Source organism: Eleutherodactylus coqui, chromosome 2 (genome assembly GCF_035609145.1).
Source record: "Eleutherodactylus coqui strain aEleCoq1 chromosome 2, aEleCoq1.hap1, whole genome shotgun sequence".
NCBI classification, from domain to species: domain Eukaryota; kingdom Metazoa; phylum Chordata; class Amphibia; order Anura; family Eleutherodactylidae; genus Eleutherodactylus; species Eleutherodactylus coqui.
The window spans coordinates 215450749-215478370 of NC_089838.1; the positions used below are offsets into that span (position 1 = coordinate 215450749).

The 27622-nt window shown below is 41.9% G+C and overlaps 1 protein-coding gene across 1 annotated transcript in view; it reads left to right on the forward strand.

Annotated features, from left to right (window-relative positions):
• The window catches only part of LOC136612257 (dual oxidase 1-like), a 128010-nt gene that overhangs the window by 73096 nt on the left and 27292 nt on the right, over nucleotides 1–27622 (forward strand). Inside the window, exons 15-27 of the mRNA XM_066592474.1 lie at nucleotides 1313–1450; nucleotides 3240–3356; nucleotides 3554–3756; nucleotides 4593–4766; nucleotides 8374–8599; nucleotides 8703–8796; nucleotides 12410–12585; nucleotides 14016–14091; nucleotides 14755–14939; nucleotides 16871–17101; nucleotides 17745–17844; nucleotides 20504–20553; nucleotides 27335–27462. Of these exons, the coding sequence (XP_066448571.1) occupies nucleotides 1313–1450; nucleotides 3240–3356; nucleotides 3554–3756; nucleotides 4593–4766; nucleotides 8374–8599; nucleotides 8703–8796; nucleotides 12410–12585; nucleotides 14016–14091; nucleotides 14755–14939; nucleotides 16871–17101; nucleotides 17745–17844; nucleotides 20504–20553; nucleotides 27335–27462 (1898 nt within the window). The remainder of the gene's footprint in view (nucleotides 1–1312; nucleotides 1451–3239; nucleotides 3357–3553; nucleotides 3757–4592; nucleotides 4767–8373; nucleotides 8600–8702; nucleotides 8797–12409; nucleotides 12586–14015; nucleotides 14092–14754; nucleotides 14940–16870; nucleotides 17102–17744; nucleotides 17845–20503; nucleotides 20554–27334; nucleotides 27463–27622) is intronic.

Below are 27622 nucleotides of genomic sequence, written 5' to 3' on the forward strand. Positions count from 1 at the left end.
GACTAAGATACTTACAAAACCTTTTGGCATCTTCCAGACATTCATTGTTTATATCTTTATTAGGGTGTTTACTTGTTGTGCTCAACAATTCCATTATAAGTTTACCTAAAGTAACTGCCTATTTAAGCTCTTTTGGCAATAATTTTTTAGTAACTTTTTTCCAAAATTGCTAATTAGTTTCCTGAGAAGAGCTTCCTGAGAACAGCGTTTTGGCTGTAGCCCATCATACAAAAATGTCCAGTTCTTTCTTGGAGACTCACCAGATTATAACCGTATGTCCTATTTATTGTGAGGTTCTATCTTCTAGCATCTACAAATTTTAGGTGGAGCCAATTCCTTAGAATATGTGGAAAAACTCATTAACTGCCTATTTAAGCGTTTTTGGCAATAGTTTCTTATAACTTTTTCAAAAATTGCTAATTAGTTTCCTGAGAAGAGCTTCCTGAGAACAGCATTTTGGCTGTAGCCCATCATAAAAAAAAAATTCAGTTCTTTCTTGGAGACTCGCCAGATTATAACCATATGTCCTATTTATTGTGAGGTTCTTTCTTCTAGCATCTACACATTTTAGGCGGAGCCGATTCTTCAGAATTTGTGGGAAAACAAATCAAGAATACAATCTTGACTTTGAACAATAAAAGTTTTAATGAGCGTCTCAAAGTACAGAGATAATACTGTACCTTTAGGTAAAATAGATTAATTCCTGCTTCTTTGGAACTATCATATAAAGTTGGATTGGTACCTGAATATACAATTATATACTGAATTATACCACCCATGACTGAATAATTCTTCTTGCTTGCCAGAGTTTCCCATAGCTATTGCCAGAAGGAGAAGGCATCCATATACAGTACAGTAAAAGGCAGAAACTGCCCCATATACAGTGCTAGCTGGTGGCACTCCATTCATACTACCTACTCTCATGCATAGTGTCTCCCTGAAAGTGCCCCCTCCCTATATACAGTATAGTATATAAACCTCTTGTTCGAGTTTTGTTTATACAGACAGCACAGTATTTGTTCTCTTTTATATTTTTTCTGCATAAATACACAATCAATAGTGCAGTTACTTCGAATCCAGCTTCATAATAGTGCTTGTGTGCGGTTGTCAGAAAGCGGCTTTTATGAACAGTACGTTCAGCAGGTTATTCACTTTCACAGTACTATCACAGTCATGCCACAAGGCGATTCTACTCTCAGGGTTTCTGAAGAAGCTCAATTAGATATGCTTGATTTAATTTAAAAATGCATTAAATGCATTAATATCCAACTTCCATATTGTTGTTTATTCTGTAATATCTTTCTATTTCTAGGTGATCCATGTCCTCAGCCAGAGCAAACCTCACCTGAAATACTTCCACCTTGTGCTCCTCTCACTGCCATCAACTACTTTGAAGGATGTGTGCTTGGATACAGCGGTCTTATTGTGATTATTTGTTCTTTTCCTTTAGGTTTGTAGATTTAACTATATTTTTTTACATACCACAAATGACATGAAAATAAATGCACTTCAGAATTAGCAGGGTATATGTATCTATAATAATAACACCTTACAAAGTAAAAACAAATCTTTGGGCCAAAGTGATTAAAATAGAGCATGCTATATAATCTAGTTTAAGACAACTCAGGTATTACTCTTCCTTATGCCAACTCATGAATGAATAAAAATGCAATGCATTACTTTGCTTGTACTGATTCTGTATTTCAGAATCAGTACCGTAAATTCAGAGCTGCATTCCCAATGCTACAGGAGTTTGGATCTTTGAGCATTTCTTGTTGGCCCAACGTCTGCTTAGAGCTTTTTCCGAGGGCCTGCATTCTAAGGCATTTTGTTTTTCCACTCCCATGACGAATCAGGAAAAAGAAACACTTATGTGAACTTAAACTAAGAAGTGTAATATTTGCTCTGTGCAGTAATTGAAACTGAAGGGACCCACATTAGTCTAAAGGCAATGGAAATACTGAAATTCAACAACAAAAAATAGCTGACCAATGACACACTCTCATCATCTGGAAAGAAGTTGGCCATGTTTGACATTTTTGTCTTTTGTCCGCAAATGAGCTTTCTTTGAAAGCACATTCCCAGAGAGGTCATTCATCCTTCAGACTGTGGCATTAAAAATTGAAAATGTATGGCCACTTTAAGAGACTGTAACAGCCAATATAGACTAAAATCTGTATGGCTGCTCAAGCAAAATGATCATTCACTAGATGATTGCTCATTCAACGATCAGCCTACTTCTATGGAAAGTAGCATAGCTGTTAGGCCGCCTTCTCACATGGCGGAAACGCTGTGGAATTTCCTCTAGCGGAATTGCTTATAGTACAAGCCATGTGGAGGGGATTTAAAAAAATCTCCTTCACATGGTGTGGATATTTTCCATGACAAATCAGTAGTGTTTCTTGAAAAATGCTGCAGATTCTAAATCTACAGTATGTCTATTTATGCTGCTGAGTTATGCTGTGGAAGTCAACCCTTGAAATACAAGGGTTAAATTCTGCAGCTGCTCTGCAAGTAAAAATGTGGCATAATTTAGGTGCGCATCTGGCCACTGCGGAATTTTTGTGGAATTGCTATGGGTATCTTGTTGCAGAATGCCCGCAGCACTTCTGCCATGTGAGAAGGGGGACTTAATGCGCTGCTAGCACTCATATCTTACAGATAGTTGCCCAGCTGAATTTGCAAGTGCAGGTCCAGCACAGCAATTAGCCTTAAACTTCAAGTGTTAGCTGTGTAGTAGCTTCCTTAAGGGATCTTTCATACGGGACAGTATAGGCTGCATGATGGACCGCACACCGCAGTAAATTCTGCACCAAAATCCGCAGGTTAACTGTGGACTTTGATACATGCTTGAAAATGGCTTAAAACCTGCCTGCAATTCAGCATTGAAGTCCAGAGTTAGACTATTGATTTTGATGTTTAATTCTGCAGCTGCGGATTTGTCTGCGTCCTGCATTGTAATTCCTTCCCGTGGTACCATATGAGAGGTCCCCTAGTAGCTGACAACAAACTTGTTGACTTTTGTTCCCATTAATAATCAGCTGAACCTTGAATGCGGCCCTGAGCTTTAATAAGCCAGAACTTTTGTTCTATCATGCAGGTGCAGTACAAATAAAATTCAGTGATAGAAGTGAATTGACAACACTTGATGTATAACAGACTTGCAATTACTGCATTTCATAGTACAAATACTGTTTCCTATTCAATCTCATAATCTATTTTTACTTTTCTTCTTTTAGTTAGCTTTTTTATTGCTTGGATTGTTGCTCAATCTCGCAAAAGAGACTTCAAAAAAATCCAGAAGAAGCGGGCGGTATCCAGTATGAAAAAGGTCTTATCTGCTGATGGAATTGCAGGTAAACAAACATGAATTCTCAACGTTTGCAACTTTTTTACGCTAGAAAACTAGTGCAAGTGGCTTGATAAATTCCTCCCATGATTTGTATTTATGAATTGTCTGGTTATTTCATATGAACCTATTAAATCATTAGTATTACACATTGCGTGGTCTGTATTACATCATATTGGTTATGTTTTTTTTAATCTTTTCCAGCTCAAGAATGGCAAGGTCCAAATGAACCAATTTGTCCAGTTCTCTTACAAATTCACCCCCAGCAAGTGATTAAGATTTTGGATAGCAGATTTACAGTGATACGAACCATCAATATGCAAAACCATGAGATTTTTAATGTCATTCAGTCTAATAATCATGGATGCCGCACACTGCTAGTTAAAGTACCTAATGAGTATGATACAGTAAGTAATAAAGTCACAGCCTCTTTTAGTTGTGATCATTCTATTTGAGGACAGCTTCATTTACCTGCGATATTTCACCTTTCTGCTATGAATGTACATTGCAAATACAATGAAACCTCTTTGAGACAGCCCAAATCACGCTAATCTTCTTAAAGTGGTGGTCCTTTGGTGATATTTCACTGTATCTTTTTTGGCAAGGGGGTTACTGGCCTGCGGATCATCAACCTCAATCTTCACAGGTGTAGATAGACTCCAGAAGCAGGGATTTCTTTAAAATCGGGCACCTGCCAGTATTTATGCCACTGCACATCATACAGCAAAACCTAAACAGCATTTTATATACAGTTCATAATTTTAGGGTTCACAAATCCACTGGGCCATCGTTACCAACCCTGTCCTGGGCATCTGGAGGGCGTCATCCTCTGTCAGATGCTTGACGGTTCCCAAACAAATCCCCACAGCAGCCCTCCTATCTCCACTGAGCTGGTACTCTCTCCTGAGTGTTGCAGGAAATTACACTTTTTTTTATATCTCCTCCTGCCACACCCACAGCTCTTAATCCTTTCTTTGCAGTCAAGGGTGCCTGTATCTAGCCCTCTGCAGGCCACTCAGTGTACTGCACTCCAACACTTTTTATATTGTTGGCAATAATTGTGAAAGCCAAGCTGTCCATGTTGTGCACGAGTCTCTTCTCCAACTGAGGTCTTCAACCAGAGTAAAGGAAATAGACAATTAGATATCTATGTTTTACTATAATTTGTAACAGTTCATAATAATATTTAGCTGAAACATTTTCACAGTTCACAATTTTAATATCTTCTTTAATTCTGTCCTAGGTGCTGTACTTCCATAATGAGATGGAATGCACAAGTTTTATCAATCAATTGCAAGAACATGGGTTTTCTTTAAAGGAGAACAGAATGACTGAGGAAAACCTACTGAAAGAAGCTGTTACAAAATTACAGAGAAGTCAGATACTGGAAACTTTTTTCAGGCATTCTTTTGCTCAAGTAAATCATACTTTGTGTATAGTTAATATAATCAGCTCCTGTGGTGAAACCTTCTATTAGGCCTCGGTCAAACGGGCGTTTTTTTGCGCGATTTGCGCATGCGATCTGCGATCTTTTAGAACCATTGCTTTGCAATGGTATCGGACACATGGGCGCTTTTTATGTGCTTGTCCGATAAATTATAGGACACAAGAAATCGCAGATCGCAGATAGCGCCTATCTGCGATTCCTTGTGTTCTATTATATGCGCTCAATGGGGCCGGCGGCAGCAGCACCGACCCCATTGAGAACATATACTACAGAAATCATTCTCCTCTGCCACAGCTGTAACAGCTGTGGCAGAGAAGAATGATGTTCGCCCATTGAAAGCAATGGGCTGCGGACGAGCGTGGGATGAATTTTCGGGAAGGGCTTAAAAATATAAGCCCTTCCCTGAAAAGCATCCAAAAATGTGTAAAAAAAAATAAATATATATATATATATATATATACTCACCTTGACCGTGCAGCCGGAGTTCAGGCGCGGACGGCCGGCAGTTCTCCTGAACTGCTCTGGGTAGTATTCAGCACCTGGGGATTTAAAATCCCCGCCTGCTGAATGGACTGCCTCTTATTGGTCACAGCCCTCACCAATCGGAGGCAGCTCTCACTCACACCCATTCATGAATTCATGAATGGGTGAGTGAGTGCTGCCTCTGATTGGCTCAGCGCAGGGACCAATAAGGGGCAGCTCTCAGCTGTCATTCAATAGCTGAGAGCTGCCCCTGATTGGTCCCTGCGCTGAGCCAATCAGAGGCAGCACTCACTCACCCATTCATGAATTCATGAATGGGTGTGAGAGCTGCCTCTGATTGGTGAGGGCTGTGACCAATCAGAGGCAGCCCATTCAGCAGGCGGGGATTTTAAATCCCCAGCTGCTGAATACTACCCAGAGCAGTTCAGGAGAACTGCCTGCTGAACCACGGCATATAACACATGGAGATTTTGACATGGACTTATCTCGGATTTGATGTGGATACATAGCCAAATCCATGGCCATGACTGGAACTAACCTAAGGTCGGTTTTGCGGAGGCATATTACGGGTCCATATGTGCATCCATAATGTGGCCTAACTGCTGGTCTCTTGACTCAAACTCACAGCATCACAAGAGTATACGATGTTCTGAATTCGGGTCTAGAGATCCACTATTAGGGCAGCAAACTTGTCCACATTATGGATGTATAAATATCTATGCCTGTAATACTCACTTGTGAAGCGGCTCAAAACTGTTTAGTTAAGTTTGAGTAAAATAGTGGGAAGATAGGTCCTGCCCTATCTTTTCTGCACATAGTTAATAAGGCAAGTCCTATCTTTTCTCGCCCATACTATTAACGGGCGAGAATCCCAATTGGGAAGACAAAACCACTGAAATCAACCATTGATTATCACGGCCACATAATAGGACAAAATCACGCCCATGTATTTAAGCACTAAGGCCGGAGCTTGAAAAAGGCGACGCAAGGTCGCAGAAACGCGTTGCTCAGCTTACCTCTAAGTGTATAGAAATAAATTGATTATAATCAATTAGAATCGTGCCTGATTCCCACGAGCGCAAGCATTTTTTTTTCTCTTTTTTGTTTTAAAATTTACATGATATGCCCCCCCGTGTTTTGAGAGTTAACTCGTTCATTTGCGGTGCGGCACTCTTCGGATGAGGAACCAGGCTATTTATTTCTACATGCCATCCTGGATTAAGGTGCCGGTGAGACACATTCCTTAGGTCTGGTCTCACCCAAGCACCTGGTGAGTGTTTTTCCTGCTTCATCATAATTACCTGCTGACAATTTTCAATTTCTGGCGCTCTCCTTATATATTTATTCTATTGCACGAGATTTGTGTGTTGCGAGACGCACAAATCTCGCACAAATATGAACCCCATTCTTTTGAATGGGGTCATACACATGAGTGATGTTTCCCTGCATGGCACCACGATGCTATGCGGGAAACAAATCGCAGCATGTTCTATCATGCTGCATGCTTTCGCATTGTCCATTGTTTTTAATGGGGTCGTCGGAAGCGTCACACAATGTGCAGGGTGCACGCGATGCGAGATCTCACATTGAAAACAATGGGAGTAACTCTGTGATTCCCTACATCCCCGAAGTGATGCAAGGCTGTTTTCATATGAAAACAGCCTCGCATTCTCAGGGCTCTCACATAGATGGTGAGCGCGATATGGGATGGCATTCACAGCCACATGTTGAACTCGCCCGTGAGAAGTTAGCCTCAGGGCTTATTCATACAAGCGTATTTTACATCAGTATTTTGTGAGCTAAAACCAGGAGTGGAGCGAATGTATAATAGAAAGATTTGCTTTTCTTCCGTATTTTGGACCCACTCCTGGTTTTGGCTAAAATACACTCGTCTGAATAAGCCCTCAGGGTGAGAAGCACTTCCTTTGGCTTTCTTATTGGCAATTTCAGTACCCATTAAGGGCAAAGTTAGATGAGTGCCTATGTGTGCAAAAAAAGCATGTCTGATAGAATCATTGGTTCCTTATGGTGTGTTTACATGTCCATCTTTTACAGGTGCAAAACACTCGCATCTGCAAAAGATAGGACATCCGTGCGCTGGAAGGTCCGTGCTGCCTGTAAAGATTCCCCGCGGGGAGTCCCCTCATCACTGAACACTGTGACAGCACTATCACAGTGTTTAGTGACAAGAGGACTCCCGCGGAGAGTAAAGAATTCCCTGCCACAGCTGTCACAGTTGTGGCAGAGGACTGCGATGCCATCCCATTACTTTCAATGCGGCCGGTACTACTCCATTGAAAGCAATGGGATGCAGACAACCCCTGCAGTGATTTTCAGGGAAATATATATACTTGAAATATAAGCCGTCCCCTGAAAATCATCCATAGCTGCTGTAAAATTTAAAAGAATATATACATCACCTCTCGGTCGCTGTTGGGGTTCTGGCGCATCTTCTCTCTGACTGCCAGCACTGATCTGAAGCCTCTTCTGCTGGCTGGGGATTTAACCCCCCTTCCTCCAGAAAGTGCTGTGTCTGATTGGCTGAGGCTCAGCCAATCACATGCAGTGCTCAGCCATTCATCGAATGACAGCTGAGCTCTGCCTGTGATTGGTCACAGCACTCAGCCAATCATAGGCAGCGCTCAGCCATTCAATCAATTCAATGAATGGCTGTGCGCTACTTATTTTTTACTGCAGCTATGTATGATTTTCAGGGGATCAGCCAATCAGACACAGTACTTTCTGAAGGTCGGGATTTTTAAATCCCCAGCAAGCAGATAGTTTTTCAGAGCAGTGCCGGGAACCAAGCGAAAAGGAGCTTCGGTCACTTGCATTTTTAACATGTGTGTAACATTTTTTTTGCACACATAGGTCGTCTGACTGAACCCGAAGGGGGCTCATTTTCACTTACTTGTTCAATTTGAATAGGACATTATACACACCATTATGATCCACTGCTAATTTGAGAAAATATTTGAATATTTTATCTTATGTGCTATGAAGATGCACATAAAATACATTTTTATGAGTTCAGTATTTCTTGCATATGTGTCTTCTCTATATATTTTGTGTACTCATATTGTAAACTCTGCAGGTTCTTCACATTGATCAGTCAGGCATTGAAAGTTTGACTGCTGAAAGCTCCTTGAAGGTGAGAGAGGCTCTTAAATGTGAACTAAGCAGAACGGAGTTTGCAGACTCTCTGGGACTGAAACCTCATTCCTTGTTTGTGGAGTCAATGTTCTCTCTGGCAGACGAAGATGGGAACGGATATCTTTCATTCAGAGAGTTTTTAAGTATATTATTAATTTTAATGAAAGGTTAGTCACTGACTACTAGGTCCATGGCCTATCTATCTATATATATTACAATATTTGGGTTATCTTATCAGTCTTCTCACTTTTTATTATTTGCCAATTACAGGCTCTCCTGAGGAGAAATCAAAGCTGATGTTCACCATGTATGATATTGATGGAAATGGATTTCTTTCCAAAGTGGAATTCTTTACAATGCTAAAGTAATAACATATTATCTTACTACATGCATGTGTTCTGCAAGTACTAAAACATTCTATAGAACTGTCAGAACAATACAGACATTACTTACATCATATTTGTATTAACTTACATTCCAACTATAATTTAATTAGATATCAACTCAACACCTTTTTTAACACCTGATCGAAGGTAACTGGATAGCTGATGTATAAAATATCAGTGTGCTCTGGCTTTAGTTATTGTGTCTGATGCCTCTTAACTTCACTTTTAAAGTATTTTTCCATTTTAAACATTTATAACATGTCCAACCAAGGAAAGATGAAATAGCTGGCAGTACCCTTATCAAAAAGAGCAGTACTTGGGTATCATTGTATCTTGTCATCACTGGAAGTATGGGTGGTGACAAGATACAGGCTGCTTGACTGGCTGGGCACGCCCCCAGTTTTTGATTGGCTGCAGGGCTGCCTGCCCCTGCTCGGGCTCTCAGGTCCTGGCACTGACTAACAGCGGCTTCTTCTTATCTAGCGGCGACATCTGTTTCCTTGATGGCCTCCCTGCACTGCAGGCACACATGGGACCAGAGAGCGGCGGCGGCGGACAGTGAGAGAGCATTGGCCAGTCTTAATGCAGTGTCTCTGCTCCCCTCCAACCATACCCACAGGCTCCCCATCCCCCTTCCTTACTGTCACCCAGCTTAGTTCCCGATGCCGCGCCACCACTCCCTCAGTATCCACACTTCTGGTGGTGACAAGATACAATAATACTAAGTACTTGTAAGCTTGGTCACGTATTTCCATAACACCTATAGATTTTAAGGCTGGCTTCACATGAACATATCATGGGCACACTTATGCACATATAATATGGATGAGTTCCACCCTGTCTGCGACCGGAATTTACAGCATCATTGATTCCCATGATACTAAGAGATTGGGTCAGCAGACCTGTAGTTGGACTGGTACACTCTTCTGTATTATGAGTGCATAAATGCTAAATTAATATGCTCATGACCAGCCTAATGGTGAGAGCCATAAATCTGCGTATTCACTCTTCCATTTAATAGCCTTCTGGATGTAGTGGATACATGGTAATACGGACACATCAGATGATTTTTCTTTGCTTTATTCTTTCATTATGCTCGTAAAATCAGGTACATGATACAAACAAGAACGTGTTTCGGCGTAATGCCTTGTTCACCTCCTTCTGGATGTAACTAGCGTTGGCCACTGTGACTCACTTAACCAAGAATAGGGGACCCCTGCTCTTCTAATAGATCCCAGAGGGTATATAAAAATGAACCCCTTAAGGACCAAGCATGGTAAATATACGCCGCTTGATCCTGGGCTTCAACCCCGGCCCATAGCAGAAGTACAGTTTAGGATTAAAGCATCTGCTGCTGCAATTAACCACTTCTATCTTCACCTTTCCAGGTTACATAGCCCTCATTGAGTGCTATGTACTAAACAGTGAAAGTGGAAGTATTATTTCCACTATGTGACCCGATGATCACATGACCCCTGGGTGCCCTCTGTCACAAAAGAGCTGCAAGGTCCTAGATGGAGGGATGTTTTTCCCTGTAACTGGGGCTCTGATGGATTCCCCAGCTACAGTGGAAAAGTGAAAAAAAAAAAAACTGTGAAAGTTCCCCAGAAGTCTTCATATGACATCATGGGGAACATAGATAGTAGAAAAAATTGTTACAAAAATAAGTTTAAAAATATTTAAAGAATAAAATACAAATATAAAAAATGTATTGTTTTAGCTTGTTACCCCCAATAAAACTAGGAAAACAGAAATAAAAATCTGTGAAAAAAGATATAAAAAATAGCCATATGTGCCACGAAAAAAAAAATGCAGCAAAAATAATTTTGTTAGCTGAAAAAAGAAAAATGTAGCAGTAAAACCACCACATGGGTAAAATCCTTAAAAAGTGTCCGCTCCTTTATGTACAAAACAGCCTGGTCCTTAAGGGGTTAATGAGACCCATAAAAACATTTATTTTTACCAGCAGACTGAGAGAACCAAAATGCCAGCGTTGACAAACTCTAACTTTGTTTGTTGTAACCTGTACAATGGCAGATTTAGGCTGGGTTCACACAGGGCAGATTTGCCGCGGTTTTCCTGTGGTTTTTGTGTTGCGGTTTTGCCACAGAAGAACTGCTTCTGCGGCAAAACCGCTTCAAAGGTTAATTTAGGCTTGCAGATTTTGCACGCGTTTTTTTCCGCAGCACTTTTTGTTGCGCATTTGTCGCGTATTTGGTGCTGCTTTGGCTGCGTCCATAGAGGTCTATGGACAAAAAAGCGCTGCGGAAAAGACCAAAGAATGAACATGCTGCATCTTTGAAAACCGCGGCGCAGTTGCATTTCCGTACTACGGCTGTGCGGAAAAAATACGTCCTGTGAGAACAGCTTTTTGGCAAATCTCATTTGTGCTGCATTGCACTGCAAACACAGTGGTTTTGCCGCAGTGCGGATGTGCAACGGCAATCCGCGGCAAAACCGCAGCAAATCTGCCCTGTGTGAACCCAACCTTAGACTAAACTAAAGGGATGCATTTAAACCCTTTGCATCTCATACAATGGTAGAGCGTCCTTACTGAAGCCATTTCTTTACATCAAAATTTTGACAACTTTCAATGCAAATTCAGGCTAGATTTCTACATTTTGTTGTAATATGGTTACATCCTCACTAATGGAATGCATCTGGTTTCGGAGACCAAGGCCACTTTCATATAGATGTATTTTGCATAAATATTTGTAAGTCAAAAACAATATTGGAACATCAATGGAGAAAAAGCATAATGAATGTATTTTCACCTTTTCTGTTTGAACACACCCCTTTTTTGGCTTACAAACACTGATGAGAAATATTGACCAAAAATGTCCAAATGAAAGTGGTTTAACGCCGCATGCATGCAAACAGATTTGCATTGCCGAATCCGCGGTCAGCATCCGCACCACAGATCTGCAGCAAATACCGTTCATAGCATGCTATGGAAAAGCACTTCTTCCTGCACACAAGCGGAAATCAATTACGATGTTCTATTTTTGCCCAGATTTCGTGTGGATGACTTCCATTGAAGTCAATAGAAGCTGTCTGACCTGTGGCCCTTCTGCAATTGACATTGTGGAAAGGTTGCAGATTCCGCGTCATCGTTAGGCGAAGACGCGGAACAAGCAGGGATTTAGAAAAACAAACTGTACTTTGCATGTTTAACGGCGAGCCATCCGAACCACCCGCAGTACAGAGAAAGAAGACAAGTGACAGGTATGCGTGGACGCCGCCTGGGCACAGGGTCGGATTTCACTGCAGGCTCCCGTATGTGGAATCTGACCCGTTCGCTTGCAAGCGGCCTAAAGCAGTCATATGATACACATGAAATAGCTGTAGGTTGAAAGCGCAATTGGGCTAATACTATTTCTCCCAGGTCCACCATAAAATGCATGCTTGGAATACCTATGGCAGTAGCTTTTCTCCAGTGGAAACAACTGATGGGGTATGTTGAAATCCAGCAAGCTCAATCTCTTTCCTCCAACATCAAAAGGCCCCAAAATCAATGGGTGTGGCTGGATATCATATCTCTGTGCAGACAGGCCATGTAAAATGAAAATAATATGTTGCTATTTCTTGCAGATCTTTCATTGAACTCTCTAACAACTGCCTTACTAAAGATCAAGTGGAGGAAGCAATAGAAGTTATGTTTAAGGAGGCAGGATTTGAAAATAAGAATGAGTTAACTTGGGAAGATTTCCATTTCCTGCTGAGAGATCATGACAAAGAACTGCGTTTTACAAAGCTTAAGTTTAAAGGTGTGTTATACAGACACGTACATGCAGTTTCCAATAACCCAGAATGTCATGTCATAGATGATGCCTTTTAAAATGGGTCCATTCAGAAAAGTGGACATAGCCATATGACTGAGAGGGGTTTCAGGGTGAAGTTTTTGGAGCAACAAGTGGGAATTTTTCTGAGGCTGACCACCTTCTAGATATTTACTACATTATGTCCTATCCTGTTAGCACAAAGGCCATATCAGCAATGAGAATTATTAGGTTATTTTAGCATTAACCCTTTCCAATTCACTGTCTGATGTCTAAAGACATTATGATTTAAGGCTGTACAGCTCTGATGTTGGAAGACGTCTGTCGGGGTTCTCTTACTGTATATTGCCAGGCTCTCTGCTATCCAATGTGTCACCTCATGCAGTACTGGCTTTAGCCAGCAGATAGCGCCGTTGTATAATTACAGAAAAAGAGTAAGCCCCCTAGGAAAACCAGGATACAAATTGGATTGGAAAGGGTTAAACTCCAGAAAAGTGATAAATATGGGACGCATTATAATTAGAGATGAGCGAACGCAATCGTTTCGGGTGTTTTTGCACTTGAGCACTGCTTTTTCCGAGTAACTGACTACTCGGACGAAACGATTCGGGGGGTGCGGGGGCGGCGTGGTGAAGCAGGGGGTAGCAGTGGGGAACAGGGGGAGCTCTCTCTCTCCCCACTCCCCTCTGCAACCCCCCGCTCACCCCCGGCGCCCCCGAATCTTTTCGTCCGAGTAGTCAGTTACTCGGAAAATGCGGTGCTCGAGTGCAAAAACACCCGAAAAGAGTACGTTCGCTCATCTCTAATTATAATGCTAGATCTTGGGCCCACTGAGAATGAGAGTAGTTTGAGAATATGGAATGACAATAAAATATATCCTAGTTCAAATTTTGATAGATCGCTCTACAAAGACCAAACATGCAGAACCTTGACAAACTGTTGATGGTTAGTGTTAGGGCATTGCGGATTTGTGGCAGAAATTTCTGCGAATGCTCCATTCATTTCAATGGGTTTGTAGAAATCCATGTTCTTGCTAGCAAAACAGCCCTATCCAAATGAATGGAACTGATTTGCAGTCACAGAAATGCCTGCAACAAATCCACCACATGGGAATATAAAATAAATGATATTTTCACTCCAGCACTGTCAATTAACATATGGATTTTTCTGCACCATTCTTTGTCTATGGACTCGATCCGCTATTGCAGCTTATGTCTATGGGCCTGAGCTACAATACTAGACTAGTGCATGGACAAGAGTGGTGGTGTTTCGGGGAAAAAAAATCAGACACTTTTTTAGCCCTTTACATCCTGTAACTTGCCATCATGTAGTTATATTTGGTGTCTTGTCACAAGACTTACATTAGCACCCGTGTAATACATCATTTTTTGGATAACAGGGTTGTGTTTATTTCACAGGTATGGATGGATCAGAGGTCTACAATGAAATGTTCAGGAGAGTTTCCTGTATTGAAGCAATAGGTGATAAAAAAGAGTATGTATTCTATATTCTGTGCAATGAAAATAATGTCCTGAATCCCGAATCCTAACTGAATTTTTCTATGTGTATTTAAAACTTAACTTTATTTCATAAAAACTTTGACATGTCATAGTAAGGTCAGACGGTTTGCTCGGTGGGAGTCCAGACGCTGACATCATTATCAATTGGCTGATCACTTCACTCCTTCGGCCATGATTGGTTTTGCTTGGCTCTATTCAGAGTGCCGAATGTGCAGTGTATGGATCCATAGAAAGTATATCAGTCTGTACCTGGCACACCCAATGCTCGGAGGAGAGCCGTGCGAAGCCAATCACAACCAGAGGGACACAGTACTCAACTGAACACTTCCTTCCCTTCATTTCAAGCAATTGGTGGGGATCTCAGGCTCTGAAACTCCACCAATCAAAACTATGACATGTCAACACAAGGTATCCTTCAATTGACACTTAAGATAACTTGGTAGGAAGAGCTTCACTATATAATACTGTACATTTATGATTGATTAATGCTCTGACAATGTCTGAAATGTGACTTGTTAGTCTTGTGCTTTACTTAATGTTACACCTTATGTGAAGTAGATGTCTGTCTTTAAGTCATAAAGAGTTTTACTACATCTTGGAATATATCAAACATCCTGACAACATTTTCTTTCCGAAGTTTATCTACTACTTTAGAAGAAAACCGTTTATACACAGAGGCCAAAAAGGAAAAATACCAAAGAAGTAAAGTGCATCAAAAAATACAGGAGATTAAGCGTTTTATTGAGAATTACCGGCGCCATATAGTCTGTGTGGTCATATTCTATGGAATTTCTGCAGGGTTGTTCCTAGAGAAAGCTTACTGTAAGTATTATGGCTAGAGTACTTGATATTTTGTTTTATTGGGGGGCCCAGAGTATAATCATTTTGGCCTTATTTCACATCCTAATGTAGAGAAGTGACAGAAACTCAGCCGTGGTGCTAAGCATTTGCAAATTTATGAATAGTCAGTAAAAAGAGGGAATTTTTGTCAGTATTCTTAAGATATAAAACATTCAAGAATGTTGCTTTTTTAATTAAGGACCTTCTGCAGCTTATTGTGTTTGTAGTCATCATACAATAATGATTCACTTAATTCTCCCCTGTTTTACCCTTCTCCACTGTTCTCTAGTGCATTTATATAGACTGATTGGTAAAAAAAATGTGAGGGTTGACCTGTGTAAACAACCCCCCCCCCCCCCCCCACACACACACACAGTTAATCCTCATGGTTGCTGGCTGTGGTCCCCTCAGAACTTTCTGCTGCATCTCTTCTTGAGTCTATAACATCAGGGGCACAAGTCTAAAATCATATATTTTTTCCCCATCCCCAAATAAAAAAATACACCAGGCAGCACATTAGAGACACTTTTATAAAACAGCACCAGAACCAAAGCCAGAGACATAATTATAGTGGATGCAGAGGATGGGGTCACACCCAGGTTCTGAATCCTTAGGGGGCCTATGAGGTCTCTCTCCCCCATATGAAGGGACCAGTAGTATAATTAAAGCATTATAATTGGAAAGCCCTGTAACAAACTTTTCAATGGGGCTCAACAGCTTAAAGGTATGCCTTTGCAAGCTGAACTGCATAGATATAATATGAGAAACATTGCATAGCAGATAGATATGGTAATAGAACTAAGCTTACTATATAGACATGATAATGGCAGTCATACTGCTCATTGAGCTATATGCAGAGAGCAGAGAGGAAAAGACACATAAACGAGAATGCTGGAGCTAATGCTGAGATATCTGCATTATAATTCTTGCTGCACACTACTACATGATGAGGTTAAGTCTCTCTGTGTGTAACAGACAGTTAAAGGGGTTGTCCCGCGCCGAAACGGGTTTTTTTTTTTTTCAACCCCCCCCCCGTTCGGCGCGAGACAACCCCGATGCAGGGAGGTAAAGAAAGCTCACCGGAGCGCTTACCTGAATCCCCGCGCTCCGGTGACTTCTCTACTCACCGCTGAAGATGGCCTCTTCCTCCGTGGACCGCAGCTCTTCTGTGCGGTCCACTGCCGATTCCAGCCTCCTGATTGGCTGGAATCGGCACGTGACGGGGCGGAGCTACACGGAGCTACACGGAGCCCCATAGAAGACTGCAGAAGACCCGGACTGCGCAAGCGCGGCTAATTTGGCCATCGGAGGGCGAAAATTAGTCGGCACCATGGAGACGAGGACGCCAGCAACGGAACAGGTAAGTATAAAACTTTTTATAACTTCTGCATGGCTCATAATTAATGCACAATGTACATTACAAAGTGCATTATTATGGCCATGCAGAAGTGTACAGACCCACTTGCTGCCTCGGGACAACCCCTTTAAAGACCAGAATCTCTGCAGTTCTCTGGGCACAGTCTATCGAACATAGCTCACATAGCACAGCAGCAGCAAGTCCCACCAGTCCTGAGAGAATAGAGAATGAGATATCTAGCCTGGAGATGGGAAAATGGAGAAAAATGCACAATGTAAGTCATATAATGGCCTGAAAGAATATTACTCGTCATGTACACACATTGAAGAGAAGTCATCTGAAAAGATAGGTACACTTAAAAAATATATATCCCCAATGGAAGATTGGTGTGTTTTGCCTGATCTAACAGACAAATGTTTGTCTTTATACTCAACCCCAACTCCAATTACCGTACAAGAAGCAATGGTTTTGTAGTAAACACATACATTGAATTAGAATACTTTATTGCCATAGTTATACAATGAGGATTAAGATAAATTCCCTACTTTGCTTGCAGATTATGCTTTTGAGTCGCAGCACTCAGGCATTGGTGAAGTGACATTACCAGGCATCATTGTATCCCGGGGAACAGCTGCAAGTATTTCATTTCTGTTTTCCTACATACTGCTCACTATGTGTCGCAATCTCATCACTTTTCTTCGGGAGACCTTCTTAAATCAGTATATTCCTTTTGACGCTGCAGTGGATTTTCACCGACTTATTGCAAACACTGCTGTTATATTAACAGGTTAGTACTAACTATCTGGAGATATAGAACTGTATTTGAAAAATAAAAAGTAGTGCAAGAATGAATAGTTTATTCATTGTTTGATTTCTTAATGAAATAATAACATTTGTGCCATTTGGAGATCCACCAGCAGGATCATAGTTTGTGTGATATGTTACAATTAGGTGCTCTTTATGAGGTCGGCATCTTTCTGTACCATGAGTAACAGGATATAATGAACATGCATGTGAAGAGTTTAGTCCGAGGGTAAATACAGTGATAGGGGTTATAAATGTTTGTGTTACTCCTTTCATTCCATCTAGATTGAAAGTTCTTACTGGTATTATTATAAGGGCTCAGTCACACGGGCGCATCGGCATCTGTACACTGGCGCCAATGCGCCCGTGTGACAGCAGGAAGGAGACGGACGTATCCGAGGGCGGCCGTCTCTCTGCAGCGCCAGAGGAAAGAACATGTGACCGGCAATGAAGCCGGTAACATGTTCTTTCCTCCGCCGCTACAGAGAGACGGCCGTCTTCAGGTATGTCCGTCTCCTTCTTACAGTCACACGGGCGCATCGGCGCCGGTGTATGGATGCCGATGCGCCTGTGTGACTGAGCCCTAAGAGTGTATCATGTGCTACTATTGCCTCTTTGTCTTACAGTTCTCCATAGTGCTGGCCATGCAGTCAACATTTATATGTTTTCCATCACACCTCTTAGTACTCTCTCCTGCGTCTTTCCTAAAGTTTTTAGAGATGATGGGTGAGTTATACACATTATGTTAATTCCAAAGCATAATTGCAAATTTGTTTTCAATGCACTAATAAATATCCTTCTGAGTATCTATAACTGTACATTCCACCTCAAAATAAATGTAATCATTACAATGGAAATTAAAATTAGATGTGTTAAAGTTAAAAGTATTTTTAGTTTAAGAGTATATCAGGCAGAATAGAGGACATTTCTCCACCCATGGGAGAAGTATAAAGCAGAAAGAGCAGGAGGAGGAAGAAGAGGAGGGAGATATTATAGGTACAAAGGAAGTGGAGGGGGCTAAGCAATGTTCTTTCCATTCATTAATAACCCCAGCTATTCCACATGGATGGCGGGACCAGCTGGAAGACACTCTAAGGCCCGACCCTAAGGAATGTGGGCCATCATGCTTAGGCACTCTTAAGACATATGGGTGCTTTTATGCTGCAGTGCTTTCAGAAGGGGTGTCACATAGCCCACATCAAAACATCAGATCATTACTAGATGGCCACCCTCCTTGATTCCTGCTACAAGGCCAAAATGAAAAATCTTATTCTGGCAGTGGAGAGGAACATCAAAATGCAGCAGTATTAGGAGAGACTGTTACAAAGCTTAAACAGAGCATTTCCCTATGGCCACGGGGATGCATCCTCAATGGATCGCAACTCATGGCTCATGGCAGATGAGCAGGAAGCCGCCTCAGCAGACCCCCACCAGTGGCAGGGGAAGCCTAACAGAGGTATGCCATAGTATTTTAAGCCTGTTTGCAGTCTAAAGCAACAGCATAGGGTAGGATTCACTTATTCATGATGGTCCAAGAGTATGTCAGCTGCTGCGCGGGTATACTCAGAATTGGCGTTGGCCTCTTTGACTTCTTGGTGTCTAAGCTAGACAAAAGGCTGGAGCTTGCACAGCATGCTTAAGAGGTGCTTGTCTGCCTGCTGCCAGTATGCTATCAGAAAGGGTATTCAGCATAGCTGGGGTAGTGAAAACTGACATTTTTCAAAAATGAATCAGACTTGTATTTCACCTGACTTCTGCATCCCCATGGCTGAATCCACTGGTAATTTTTAATTACATATGACTGATCATAGATTTATATAAAAGATCACACTGTGCCTTCATGGTGTTGTTGTTGCTGGTAGTGGTGATGGTGCTGTGGCTCTCCTTTTTCTACTTCTGCATTATTTCTTTTGCCTACTTTCCCCCAAATGAACAATATGTCAATATGGAAATACACAGCTATAGCTCTCATGTTTCTACAAGTAACACTCCGTCTTTAAGGTGCTGCTGCTCTCTTTCTCCTGCTTCCGCTATGCTTCCTCCTCCTTCTCCTAAAACAAAAATTTTCTGAAGCACAAGAAACAGCTATAACTCAGCAGATTATCCTTGGAGAAGGCCCGTGCTTGGGAATTCTGTTCACCTGGAAGAATTTGTCTTTTGAAAATTTACGACAATGTTTTTAAAAGAATCAATGTCTCCCTTGGCATAATTGTTTTTATCTAGAAGACTTTATGTGGGCCTTCTTTTGTGTTTACTGATACGACATGTTCTACAAGTGACCCCCACACCACTGTAGACTATGTTTACCAATTTTTAGGAAGAACAGTGTTCCCCAGATGTGTGGCTGTATTCCCATGCCATTTGGTGGGCTTTGGCTGCATTGGGGACCTTCTGTAGGGCAAATTAATGACCTTGATTTTTACGTCCATTGACTTTAATAGCAATCGTAATCGGCTGTTTTGATTCATGATGATTTTGGTGAAATTGTTCCGATCCCAACACGAATTGATTATTCCACTAATTGCTCATCACTAATTATTAGTTTTATTGTGACGCTTACTTGCCGGTTTCTTGTGCTTCCCTGTCTTGTGGCACCATATAATATAGGCTCGGGCAATTACATAAATGTGTCCACTGTAACCTTGACTGAATTTTGTTAAGGATGTGTTCACACCACATTTCAGGTTCAGTCCTAGGTTTTTGTCCAAGGATTCTGTCTATATTGTCGAAAACAGCATCCAGATGGAACCCTGGACAGAACCTTAAGCTATTACTATTTTTGTCCCCATTTTACTAAAGTAAGCCTATAGTTCCACCCAGGATTCTGTATGTATGTGGTTTTAGGCGGTCTGGACAGAATCAGAGGATGGGAACCCAGAATGAAAGCTGAAACGGGGTGTGAACACAATCTAAGTTATACAATTTGTCATAATACTGATTCAATATAATCACAGTACTACTAAAAGTATACATTAAATGTATGTGTTGTTTTTTTAAACATGGGAGCCTACAGTCTGTGTGAAGGATAGCTGATGGATGGCATCCATCAGAGGCATCTGGCACAGACATTCATTATAAAAACATGTATGTTAAATGTATAAATTATTTAACATGGAAGCCTATTGTGGCAGCAAACAGATGGCATCCGTCAGATGTGTACATTTTGTCATGGTTGTTTAACATCTCATGCCAGTCATCTTGGGATATGTCAGTTAAGGACACATCTGTTGTTTTCTATGATTGTAATTAGTATTTCGTCTTTTTTTTTATACTTTTCTTCTTGTTTTAATCTAAAAAAGTAAGGATGAGAAACCACTAACAGAGTCCATTTATTTCAATTAACATAAACATTTTAGTTAACATATATCCATATCTCTCTTTCAAGATCTGAAATTCCCAAAAAATATTACTGGTGGTTTTTCCAAACAATTCCAGGTAAGTTTATAAAAAATTAATGTTGAAATGTATAAGAAGTCCTGCGATGCTTTATCATAGCATTCATAGGTGTAATAAATTGTGTAAAAAAAAAAAAAAAGTGCAAATAATGTAGAAAAAAGAGAAAAAATTTAAAAAAACCCCTTTTTTGTGCTTTTAATATGGTATCGTCATATTCATAATCACTAGAGATGAGCGAGCGTACTCGTCCGAGCTTGATGCTCGTTCGAGTATTAGGGTACTCTAGATGCTCGTTACTCGAGACGAGCACCACGCGACACTCGAGTCAATTCCATTTCCTTCCCTGAAAGTTTTGCGCCATTTTTTGGCCAATAGAAACACAGGGAAGGCATTACAACTTCCTCCTGTGACGTTCCAGCCCTATCCCACCCCCCTGCAGTGAGTGGCTGGCGAGATCAAGTGACCGCCTAGTATATAAAGCAGTCCCGCCCGCTGCTCGCCTCAGACACACGCTGGCAGAGATTAGGGAGAGCGCTACTGGTGCTATAGGGAGAGTGTTAGCGTCTACAAGAACCCCAACGGTCCTTCTTAGGGCCACATCTGACCTAGTGCATTACTGTTGTGGCTGCTGGTAGCAGTTTTGCACATTTTTTTTTTATATCGGGCGTGCAGGCTATAGCGTTACCAGGCTGCAGTCTGTACTACATAGTATAGGGAGAGTGGTGGTGAGGCAGGGACAGTGGTAGTGTAGAATTCTGTCTACAAGAACCACAGCGGTCCTTCTTAGGGCCACATCTGACCTAGTGCATTACTGTTGTGGCTGCTGGTAGCAGTTTTGCACATTTTTTTTTTATATCGGGCATGCAGGCTATAGCGTTCTCAGGCTGCAGTCTGTACTACATACTATAGGGAGAGTGCTGGTGAGGCAGGGACAGTGGTAGTGTGGAATCCTGTGTACAAGAACCCCAACGGTCCTTCTTAGGGCTACCTGTGACCGTGTGCATTTAACTCCATGGCTGCTGGGAGTTGCAGTACCTCACTATTGCACAGCTAGGCCTGCTTGCAGCCTTCCGTATAATTTATTTCTGGCTGCAGTTTGCGTAACATAAGCGCTGTCTGCCTCCAACTGCACGCCAATAATTCAAAATTTTTTTACACCGCTCTGTGTGTGCCGTCAACTGCACGCACAGCGTACGGCGACAACCCCCGATAGAGGGAAAGTCAGATACATGCTATATAGCCCGCATTGCATTTCAAAAAGTAAAAAAAAATGTAAAACTCCTTCTTAGGGCTTCTTGTGACCGTTTGCATTTAACTGCGTGGCTGCTGGGAGTTGAGGTGCATCACTATTGTATATTGCACAGCTAGGCCTGCTTGCAGCCTTCTGTATAATTTATTTCTGGCTGCAGTTTGCGTAACATAAGCGCTGTCTGCCTCCAACTGCACGCCAATAAATCAAAACATTTTTACACCGCTCTGTGTGTGCCGTCAACGGCACACACAGCGTACGGCAACAGCCCCCGATAGAGGGAAAGTCAGATACACGCTATATAGCCTGCACTGCATTTCAAAAAAATAAAAAAATAAAAAACTCCTTCTTAGGGCTACCTGTGACCGTGTGCATTTAACTGCGTGGCTGCTGGGAGTTGAGGTGCATCACTATTGCACAGCTAGGCCTGCTTGCAGCCTTCCGTATAATTTATTTCTGGCTGCAGTTTGTGTTACATAACCGCTGTCAGCCACCAACTGCACGCCAATAATTGACAAAATTCTTTACACCGCTCAGTGTCTGCTCTATTCGTAATCCAGCATGCTGAGGGGTAGGGCTAGAGGACGTGGACGCGGGTGAGGACGCAGAGTTCCAAGTGAGGGTGTGGGCATAGGCCGAGTTCCTGGTCCAGGTGAATCGCAGCCGGCTGCTGCGGGATTAGGAGAGAGGAAAGTTTCTGGGGTCCCCAGCTTCATATCACAATTTATGGGTCCACGTGGTAGACCTTTATTACAAAATGAGCAGTGTGAGCAGGTCCTATCGTGGATGGCAGAAAGTGCATCCAGCAATGTATCGACCACCCAGTCTTCTACGCCGTCCACTGCTGCAACTCTGAATCCTCTTGCTGCTGCTCCTCCTTCCTCCCAGCCTCCTCACTCCATGAAAATGACACATTCTGATGAGCAGACAGACTCCCAGGAACTGTTCTCGGGCCCCTGCCTTGATTGGGAAAAATTGGTTCCTCTCCCACCTGAGGAGTTTGTCGTGACCGATGCCCTGCCTATACTGCTGCAACTGAAATGTTACTGGGTCTGTCTATACTGTTACTACTGAAATGTTACTAATACTGGGCTCTGCCTATACTGCTGCTACTGAAATGTTACTGGGGTCTGTCTATACTGTTACTACTGAAATGTTACTGGGCTCTGCCTATACTGCTGCAACTGAAATGTTACTGGGGTCTGTCTATACTGTTACTACTGAAATGTTACTAATACTGGGCTCTGCCTATACTGCGGCAAGAGAAATGTTACTGGGGTCTGTCTATACTGTTACTACTGAAATGTTACTAATACTGGGCTCTACCTATACTGCTGCAACTGAAATGTTACTGGGGTCTGTCTATACTGTTACTACTGAAATGTTACTAATACTGGGCTCTGCCTATACTGCTGCAACTGAAATGTTACTGGGGTCTGTCTATACTGTTACTACTGAAATGTTACTGGGCTCTGCCTATACTGCTGCAACTGAAATGTAACTGGGGTCTGTCTATACTGTTACTACTGAAATATTACTAATACTGGGCTCTGCCTATACTGCTGCTACTGAAATGTTACTGGGGTCTGTCTATACTGTTACTACTGAAATGTTACTAATACTGGGCTCTGCCTATACGGCTGCTACGGAAATGTTACTGGGCTCTGCCTATACTGCTGCAACTGAAATGTTACTGGGGTCTGTCTATACTGTTACTACTGAAATGTTACTAATACTAGGCTATGCCTATACTGCTGCTATGGAAATTTTACTGGGGTCTGTCTATACTGTTACTACTGAAATGTTACTGGGCTCTGCCTATACTGCTGCAACTGAAATGTTACTGGGGTCTGTCTATACTGTTACCACTGAAATGTTACTTATACTGGGCTCTGCCTATACTGCTGCTACTGAAATGTTACTGGGCTCTGCCTATACTGCTGCTACGGAAATGTTACTGGGGTCTGTCTATACTGTAACTACAGAAATGTTACTGGGGTCTCCCTAGACTTCTGCAACATAACTGTTAATGGGGTCAGCTTATACCTTTGCTACAGGAATATTACAGGGGTCTGTGCATAGTATGGGTGCACTAAGTTTTTCCATCGCGGTGTTCTACGTATCTGGCTCAAAAAAAAACAACCCAGACTGACTAGGGCATGGATTGTGGGCCGAAGCCAACCTGTATTTTATCTCACGTTACCTCAGCTATCTGGGGCACTGAAATGGGATTTATTAATGTACCATCGGTGGCTTCCTGAGAGCCACCCATGCTGTGGGTGCACACAGACTTACCATAGCGGAGTTGTACCTGCCAGTGGCTATGAAAAAAATCCAGCCTGACTAGGGCATGCAGTGTTGGCTGAAGCCAACCTGTATTTTATCTCACGTTACCTCAGCTATCCGGGGCACTGCGATGGGATTTATTTATGTACCGTCGGTGGGTTCCAGGGAGCCACCCATGCTGTGGGTGCACACAGACTTCCCATAGCGGAGTTGTACCTGCCTGTGACTATGAAAAAAACCACAGACTGACTAGGGCATGGAGTGTGGGCTGAAGCCAACCTGTATTTTATCTCACGTTACTGCAGCTATCCGGGGCACTGCATTGGGACAAACAAGAGGAGCGATACAGCGCTAATGAGATGTTCACAGCTATGCTAGCATTGGAGTCCGCTCTAGGCCCGCGATTGCTGAGGGTTTGTGCAGAGGCCTATGTCCTGGGTGCAGTGAAAGTCTGCTTCCTGCCTACGATTGCTGAAGCTGTTGGCCGAGGCCTATGTCCCGGGGGAACTGCAACTGCGCCAGGTTGGCTGTGCAACTTTTCCTGGCTAATCCAGTCATTCTAGAGGGGAAAGAAAACGTAACTGATTTATTGAGCCCGTCGCAGATGAACTAGCATCGAAGTCCGCTTCATGCCCGCGTTTGCTGAGGGTGTGGGCTGAGGCCCATGTCCCGAGGGAAGTGCAACTATGCCAGGTTGGGGTTGTGGAGCTTTTTCCTGCTAATCCAGTCATTGGAGCAGTAAAAGGAAAGGTAACTGATTTAATGAGCCTGTCGCAAATGAACTAGCATCGAAGTCCGCTTCATGCCCGCATTTGCTGAGGGTGTGGCTATGAGGCCAGCGTGTGGCATGAGGGCAGCTGAAGGCTGCGCAGGGACACTTTTGTGTGCACTGCGGACGCAGGGTCGTGCGGGGGGGGGGGGGGGGGGGTTGGGCAGCATGTAACCTAGGAGAAGAGGCAGCGGTGTGTCCCGCAGGCAGTGATTGTGCTTGGTTGGAGGTAGTGTGGTGCTTAGCTAAGGTGTGCCTTGCTAATGAGGTTCCATAGAAGGGGAGGCACTGGTGTGAGAAACTTGCTGCTTTATTGTTTAAAAATTATTCACAGAAAAACAAGGATCGGTTTCAACTCTGTCAAGAGCCTTGATCACCTCTACATGCACTCTGTTCACAAACCTTTAAAAAGCCTTAGGCTTAATTAACTGATTAAAACCAAACTGTGAATTTTAACCCTTAATATGCCTAGTAGCCAGACTAAATCTTTCTGTCAGTCTCTCCCCATAAGAACTGACAAGAAAGCAGTCAATGCTATCATTCACCTCACTACAATATATACAGCTAGAAGCCGTCTAAAGTGGGATAAAAATCTTTTTTTCTAAACATTGCGTGCTAATGAGAGTTTGTCCGAAGTAAAAATTGTTAGGGGGGGGAGGGGCTCACTCTTGCCGCTATTGTGGCTTAATAGTGGGACCTGGGAACCTGAAATGCAGCCCAGCATGTAGCCCCTCGCCTGCCCTATCCGTTTCTGTGTCGTTCCCATCACTTTCTTGAATTTCCCAGATTTTCACCAATGAAAACCTTAGCGAGCATCGGCGATATACAAAAATGCTCGAGTCGCCCATTGACTTCAATGGGGTTCGTTACTCGAAACGAACTCTCGAGCATCGCGAAAAGCTCGACTCGAGTAACGAGCACCTGAGCATTTTGGTTCTCGCTCTACTCTAATAATCATGTGTGCGATAAATCAAGCATGCTTTTTTTCCTGCATGGCAAAAAGCGTAAAAAAAAATAACCCTAAAATACTGAGGCAAAATGCTTATTTTTTCATTTTGCCTCCCAAAAAATGCAATAAAAATGAGCAAAAAAGCTGTATGTACCCCAAAATGGAACCAATAAAAACTACAGCTCTTCTCACAAAAAATAAGCCCTCACAGAGCTCCGTTCATTGAAAAAAAAAAAAAAATTATAGGGCTTTGAATGCAGCGATATCAAAAAAATAATAATTTCCAAAAGAATGGTTTTTATTGCTGAAAAGTGAAAAAAACCTAAAAAAAATATAAGAATTTTGGTATCGTTGTAATCGTACTGCCCCACAGAAAAAAATTATTGTGTCATTTATGCTGCATGATTAACACTGTATAAAAAAACCCCAAAAATCTATGGCAGAATTCATGTGTTTTCTCTCCCTGCTATCATAAAAAAATTAATAAAAGTTTTACAATATAGCTTACGTACCCTAAAATAGCACCAGTAAAAACTACAGTTTGCCACACAAAAAACAAGCCCTGTCGACAAAAAAATAAAGTTATGGCTTTTGAACAATGGAGATGAAAATTTGCTAAAAATCGTTGAGTCCCTAAATCCAAAATAAGCCATGTTCTTAAGGGGTTAAAGAAAAACTTTTTCAGAGGAACACAAAGTAAGCTTTGGGCTTTCATCCTCTCTTCTACCTCCAGCCTTTCATTTAATTGAAGTGACTGTGCAGAACTAGTAGAGTCTCAAGTCTGTTAATGAGCAGTTATCCATTTCTACTCAGGAAGACGCTTAAGGCCATTTACATGGAGCGATGATCGCTCAAAAACCGCTCAAACGACAGTTTGAGTGACAGTTTTGAATGATCATTTTGCATAAACTATTAGTTACTCAGCTACTTAGTAGCTTATTAGTGTGCAAATGAAGCCTTTAGCTGAATGCTGTTAATAGCTGGAGGGCTCTTATCTCCATTCAGCTCCATTGTTCTCCACCGGGTTAAATAGCTGAAAGAATGCTATCAGCACTACCCGCAGAGAACTCAGCATGCAGTCCTGATAAGACCACACAATGATTATAAAGCAGGCTTGAATTCAACAATCAGCTAGCAGTGCATGAAAAGTGCACAATGGCCGCGTGTTTAGATGCAACGATTATCACTCAAAAGATGGCTTTTGGTGTGATTTTTGAGCGATCATCGCTCCGTGTAAATAGGCCTTTAATAATCATCACATCTGAATTAACTGAGTTTTTACCAAACTTTGAGATAATGAAAACATCATTGTTAATGCAATTCTCCAGTCCCCTCACTAGACAGTCTTCCAGTACCTTAAAATAAAACCTGCTGAATGTTTTTCTTTTTTCATTTGTTGTTACCTATAAGCCCCACTAGAACCTCCTTATAACATTTTTCATACATGAGGCCTTGTTCTTGTAAATGCTCATTATTATTCCATATTGACTTGTTAAAGAAACATTTATTATCATTATTGTAATGCAAGAAATGATTAATGCTGAAACAATTCTTTTTTTCTTTCCAGGAATTACTGGGGTTTCGCTGCTAGCTATTCTAGCACTAATGTATGTCTTTGCTTCCCGACATTTCCGACGCATCAGCTTTCGTGGATTTTGGCTTAGTCATCATTTGTATATATTGATGTATATATTGGTAAGCTACAGCTTATAGTTTACTGCCTGGTTGTTTTGCTCTATTTTTCACTCCCTATTGTTAATGGAAAATACTACCGTTAATAACGACATACTGTATATTACAGTACTGTAGTGTAATAATGCACTAATATTGAAGTAACAGAAGATGCTCTTTTATT